This window comes from Wasmannia auropunctata, unplaced genomic scaffold, assembly GCF_000956235.1.
Source record: "Wasmannia auropunctata unplaced genomic scaffold, wasmannia.A_1.0 LD336085.1, whole genome shotgun sequence".
NCBI classification, from domain to species: domain Eukaryota; kingdom Metazoa; phylum Arthropoda; class Insecta; order Hymenoptera; family Formicidae; genus Wasmannia; species Wasmannia auropunctata.
In genome coordinates this window covers 64,905-71,824 of record NW_012026805.1, presented here as the reverse complement: position 1 = coordinate 71,824, position 6,920 = coordinate 64,905, and the positions used below count along the sequence as shown (strand labels likewise).

The window sequence follows — 6,920 nt, the reverse complement described above, 5'->3', positions numbered from 1 at the left end:
TTTAATAAACAAAATTTTTTTTAAAACTTCAAAACATGCTTAACAACATCCTTAAAAAGAATTACCTTTTTACTTTTCCTTCCATTTAAAAAAAAATCGCAAAAAAACGTTAAATTTTCGCTCTCTACTGTGGTGTAACTATTTCTGGATACTTCAGAATACACTTCATTGAACGATTGTTGTACGATTCAATCGCAATTATAGGAGTCGATTAATATTACATAAACTTACCTTCTTGCCACTGGTAAATATATCAAAATATTTAATTGCAGAACAAAATATAAGTACGGCGAACGAAAATACATTTAAAAGAAGATCTGCGCTGTATTTGTTAGTGATAAACAATGGATAACTGGAATTATATATGTACTATTTACTGATCATGGAATATAAATTAGACTGTTATATATAACTTATCGTCATATGTATCACATTTTGTGATTAATTGTATGTAAAGAAATTGTTTCACCGAACACCTTTGCTTTCTCTCTGCAAGTATCTTTTTTCACGAGTAACCTCAGTTTGGTATATATGATTGTAATTTATAACTTACTACTTGTACATACTTAAATAACCTAGATACTGAATTTATGTGAAAAAATACATTAGTTGTAGCTTACAATAGATCGAGGGGGCTAATTACGTTACGTGCTCTCGAAATGCAAAACGCATATAATCTTGCACGTTACAAATTGCATTTTAAGAAAGCGTAATTGCTGTTAACTGTACAATCAGTTTATATTATATATATTAAAATGTGCGTATTTTATTTTATATATTTAAAATATACATATTTTAGTTTAGCTTTAGCTGATATTTATTTAAAATCTCGTGTTGCGATTATGATTTTAATATTCGCGAATAAGATAAAACAAGTTGTATGGATTATTTAACGCGTTAAGAGTTGTCCATTTTAATTATTTAAAGAAATTAGTTTGCACTTAACTCAATATATAGATATTCGGGTATGAAATGGATATATGTATATAATAAACATATGTATATAATGAAATAGATTCACAGTTGCCTGATGGATCAAAGATGTTTCTATCTGATATGATAACACTTTCCTTTATGTATATTTAGCGATCACAATTATTGCTGATTACAACTACATTTTGTGATTATTATTATCGATTTACAGAATAAATGACCATAAAGTATGATAACGACGAACTGACAAGCTGGAACAAAATATATACAATAATGAATTTTACATCAAACAAGTACGGGAGAAGCATCATTGTCGGCCAATTCAACTTGCAATTGGTAAGATATCCAATCCAGATCAGGAGGTTCCAGATTCAAATCCTGGCTGAGGTAATATTTTTTTGCAATAAGCGTTTTAGATTCAGTGTTTAGGACGCTTGTAGCATCACTATTAAATTGACAATTAATTTAACTTGTGATATTATTTCAGTTTTAGTGTATGATTACGTTTCAAAATTCGACAGTAGTCGGCGCACAGCTCATTGTAAGTTGAAATTTAAAAAGTAAAAATAGAATTGGGTACTAATACATATCTAGCCTCGGTCGACAGTGGGCATTTTGCTTGTACTTATTTGATATATTCATATTATACAGCGGTCATATTCAAAATTATAAAATTTTTAACATTTCCCTGCGTAAGTTATTCGTTTTTACCGTAGCGAAGCCTTGCAGAGACGGCAAGAATAGGCCAAAGCACATCGTTATTGCGGAAGTCTTTAGACTTCGGTATGTTATTATCACAAGACATTTTTGTATGTTTAGTGGAGCCGCGTACCACCGAGTGTTGCATCTGTGTGGTGCCATATATTAATTCATAATAATTAATTTGCTACAGAGGCGGATACAAGGGGAAGGGGGGGGTGACAGAGGGGGCGATCTCCCCCCTCCGGAGCTTTCCAAATTTCGTATATTTGAAAAAGTTGGTTTAAATTAAATTGAAAAATTTTAGAGATTATTCAAGACTAAATAATGTTCATTCAATTTTTTTTAAATAATAAAAAAATGTTAAAAATAATATTAATGACAATAATAACTAAATATTAACATTGCTTCATACCGCCCCCCTCCCAAAACAACTCTCTGGATTCGCCACTGATATTTGCTATGTGCTGTTATATAAATTTTAGATATATATTTAACTGAAATCGCATCGTGTAGTTCCTCTACACTTACATTTTCTTAAATATATCGTTGCTATAATCTATTACTTCTTGATTAATGTAGTTACCAACAAACATAAAGCCATAATGAATAATAATGTATAAGACCAATATGCTCGCATCACCAATATTTTCTGCCATAATGTACTCGCAAAGCTACGGAATTTACAATTTTTTAAAAATTATTATATATGATATAATTAGATTGTTAATAGTACAATTAGAAGCCTTACAAACTCACACGATATAGATTGATGCTTATCGAACCCACGCCTATTGGAATTGATAAAAATTGAGAAAATGTGAAAGCGGATTGAAAAAAATCGATGAACCTTAAATCATCACATAATATGAATTTGAAGTCTTAAAAAAAGAAATTCTTAAATAAAAATTGTTAAGTCATAAAAAAATATTCACAACTTGTGCATTATATTATAAAAATGTAAACAAAAATTATAAAAATTAATCATTAAATTATTAGGGCAATTTTAGAATATATAATATTATAGTTTTGTGTCATAAAACATAATTTTTTACATTCTTGAGAATTATCTTGGAAAAAATCTTATAAATTGCAATACCAACTTGATAGCATTTTGATGACCGTCGACAGCCTCCATGATGCTTTTACGACTATTAAATTTTTTCGAAGAAACTGACAATTTCGTCTGGCTTCTATTTACAATACTTTCGATTCGATAACTATAAAAAATCCAGTTATTGAATCCAGTATTTAAATTAATATTTTTATAATTTCTTTATTAGCATTTAAAAATTCATTACCCAGTGATTTGAAACATTGCACATATGTGTTTCACATACATTTGCGTACATGATTCTATGGTTGCTACTGCGGTACCGCAGCTGAAGACAATAAGGAGCAAATACAATGTTAACAGTTTGGCATACTTTTCCCGATCAATAAAAAATTCCATCTTGTTCAGAAACTGTCGTGATTTTCGTGATTCGTTTAATGGCATCACAACATCAAGAAATTTTGGGAACAAAAATATTAATGCAAAGAGAAAAAGCGTTGCATATACCAGTACTGTAAAAATCGATTAGATATTCTAATTTGAATTTTAATTTCGTGATGGTATTACAATTGACGTTTCGTGACTTAATTGTATTACTCACTCAACGTGATAATTGTAGTGATTCTTCCAATATTAGTGTGATTGCGTATAATTTTAAGTTCTTCTTCTTCTGTTAAAGAATTCCAATCATATCGCACTTGTTCCATAAGTCTTTTTATCTAGAATAAGATACTAATAATTCATGATACATCGTTCTATTGATATAAAAGTGAAACAAGTAAAAAAGTAACATTGCTTAAATACAGACTAATTAGGGTTTCCTTTCATTATCTCAAAAATGTTTATTTTTTCACTCGTGTCACTTTTAATGAGGCAATATATTTTAACAATATACGATCAGATATACTTCATTATTGTACGGTTTAATCGCGGTGTAGAAGTCGATTACATAATTGTGATTATATAAACTTACTTTCTTGTCACTAGTAAACATATCAAAATATTTAACTGCGGAAAAAAATGTAAGTCCGGCGGTCGAAAATACATTTAAAAGAAGATCTGTGCTGTATTCCTTAGTGATAAACAATGATAACTGGAATTATATATGTACAATTTACTGAAGAAATTTATATAAATATTAGACTGTTATATATAACTTATCGTCATATGTATCACATTTTATGATTAATTCTATGTATAGGAACTGTTTCACTGTACAACTTTGTCGTCTCACTGCAGGTATCATGCGTTAAAGCCAATTGTTTTTTCAAGAGTTACCTCGAAGGTTCGGTGTATATAATTGTAATTTATAATTTGTACATACTTAAATAAAGTACTGAACTTGTGCAGAAAATTACGATTATTTATAGCTTACAGTATTCATGCAAATTAGAGTTTTCGTACATATTTGTCTAATGCCTATATCTATAACGCTCGAGTGAACATTATTAGTTGCCTGAACCAATTATATCTTTTTTCCATGTCTGTACTACATAAATCATACTAACATAATCTCTTATAGATTTATTATCAAATCTTATTTATGATCATATTTTTTCGCATTTAGCATTATTATATTCGACTATCTTAAATTTGTTAACATTAAAAGCGATTTTTATAATTTTTATGAAACCGAATGCAATTAATAACAATTTTTACACATGCTAATTTTTAATTGAAACGTACTTTATGTATTTAAAAAAAGTAATCTTTGATTTTATAATTTATATTTAACTTTTAAATCTTAATTTAAATATCAATACGTAAATACACGTTTCAAGTAGAATTGGAATTTATAAAAAATTAAACTTTATAAATTTTTTTCGATTCCTGTTGAGAACATGAGATGATATTTTTTCGCAATAAATTTCTTTACAGATTCGGTGAGAATGGTTCGTATAGATGCAAATTATCATTTTGAGTTAGTATTTATTTAACGTCGCGAAGGAGGGGGGATTTATTAGATGCAAATGAGCATCAAGTACTTATTAAATTGATTAGCAATTTAATAACGTGATAATACGGTTCTATTTTAATCAGGAGTTGCGTTAAATCCGGAAGTAATGGCATGTAGTTTTGTTGAAGCTAGGATACATATGAAAATCACATTAAGAAAATATTGAAAGCACCAAGATCCTGCTATGATCGTGCATTGGCCTTTCTTATTCGTTATGTGTGAAACACTTATAAATCGATGCACTTACGGTCGTAATATATATATAGGTATATGATAACTATATATATATATATTGTTTATAACATTTATTTACAAATCCCTAGTGTGAATGAAATATGTTATTAGACAAAGTAGTACTAGCCAAGAGCTGTAAAACATGTGAGAAGTGCTAATTTCTGCTTTGACATATTCGAGGAGATTTGTGCGCGACGAATTTTGCGCGTTCTTCGTATTTATAAATCGATAGTGCTTAGAAACTGCTCGATGAGTAGAGACATTATATTATATTCACAGTTTAAATAAGCTGTATCGCGTAGAAATATAATGTCAAAGAAGCCAAACATCTATACTTATCAAGACTAAAATCACAATTTATAATGGAACTTTACAAATCAAAGCGATCGAGATGGCTAATTGCGTTATGTGTTCTAAAAATGCAAAACGTTATATCATATTGCACGTTGCAAATTGCATTTTAAGAAAGTATAATTGCGGTATAATCAGTCTATATAAATACATATATATTAACATATATATTAATTAAAATAATTATTATAAATACATATATATTAACATGTACATATTTTATTCCATTTTATGTATTTAAACTCTATGTATTTTATTTTAGCTTTAGCTGACTCTTGTTTAAAATCTCGTGTTGCGAGTGTGATTTTTGTATTAACGAATAACATAAATCAAGTTATACGGATTATTCAATACGTTAAGTGTTAATTATTTTAATTATTTAAAGAAATTAGCTCGCACTTAACTCAGTGTATAGATATTCGAGTATGAAATGGATATATAATTGATTCCCTGATGGACCAAAGAGGTTTTTATCTAATATGACACACTTTTTTTACGTATATTCATCGCTGATTGTGACAATCTGTAATTATTATCGATTTATAGAATAAATGACCATAAAGTATGATAACGATGAGCTGACAAGCTGAAACAGAATATATACAAACATGAATTTCACATCACAAACAAGTACGGAAGAAGCGTCACTGTCGGTTAATTCGACTTGCAATTGGTAAGATGTCCAATCCAGATCGGGAGGTTCCAGATTCGAATCCTGACTGAGGTAATATTTTTTTGCAATAAGCTTTTTAGTTTCAGTGTTTAGGATGCTTGTAGCATCATTATCAAATTGACAATTTAACTTGTGATATTATTTCAGCTTTAGTGTATGATTACGTTTCAAAATTCGACAGTAGTCGGCGCGCAGTTCATTGTAAGTTGAAATTTAAAAAGTAAAAATAGAATTGGGTACTAATATCTAGTCTCGGTCGACAGTGGGCGTTTTCTTCGTACTTATTTGATATATGCTATATTCGTATATAGCAGTCGTATCCAAAAATGTAAAATTTTTAATATTTTCCTATGTAAATTGTTCGCTTTACCGTAGCGAAACCTTCCAAAGATGGCGAGAATAGATCAAAGCACATCGTTAGTGCCGAAGTCTTTATACTTCGGTATGTTATTATCATGAGGCATTTTTGTATGTTCAATGGAGCCGCATACCACCGAGTGTTACATCTGTGCCATATATTAATTTATATTAATTAATTTACTATGTGCTATTATACATATAAATTTTAGATATTATATTAGGTTTAACTGAAAGCTCGTGTATCTCTTCTACACTCACATTTTCTTAAATATATCGTTGCTGTAATTTATTAGTTCTTGACCAATGTAGTTACCAAAGAACATAAAGCCATAATGAATGACAATGTACAAGAACAATATGCTCGCATCACCAATATTTTTTGCCATAATGTACACGCAAAGCTATGGAACTTACAATTTTTAAAAAATCGTTATATAATACAATTATATCGTTAATAATATAATTAGAAGTCTTATAAACTCACACGATATAAATTGATGCTTAACGAACCCACGCCTATTGGAATTACAAATAATTTAGAAAGTGGGAAACCGGATTTGATTGTATCGATGAACCTTGAATCACATAATATAAATTTGAAATCTTAGAAAAAGGTTATTAACTCGTTAAAAAATATCTACAACGTGTAAATTATATTA

At 29.0% G+C, this 6,920-nt stretch overlaps 2 protein-coding genes across 2 annotated transcripts; both read right to left on the bottom strand.

Moving 5' to 3' along the window:
- Positions 1-1,098: 1,098 nt before the first annotated feature.
- Positions 1,099-2,476, bottom strand: LOC105448399. The gene is made up of 4 exons (XM_011686919.1): positions 2,392-2,476; positions 2,164-2,306; positions 1,645-1,780; positions 1,099-1,184 (listed from the first exon to the last, which is right to left on the bottom strand). The coding sequence occupies exons 2-4, from the start codon at positions 2,289-2,291 to the stop codon at positions 1,131-1,133; spliced, it is 318 nt and encodes a 105-aa protein (XP_011685221.1). The 5' UTR covers positions 2,292-2,306; positions 2,392-2,476; the 3' UTR covers positions 1,099-1,130.
- A 3,284-nt stretch (positions 2,477-5,760) lies between these two features.
- Positions 5,761-6,647, bottom strand: LOC105448524. Its single transcript, XM_011687171.1, has 3 exons — positions 6,520-6,647; positions 6,272-6,407; positions 5,761-5,814 (listed from the first exon to the last, which is right to left on the bottom strand). Exons 1-3 carry the CDS (start codon positions 6,645-6,647, stop codon positions 5,761-5,763), a joined length of 318 nt encoding a protein of 105 aa, XP_011685473.1.
- Positions 6,648-6,920: the final 273 nt, after the last annotated feature.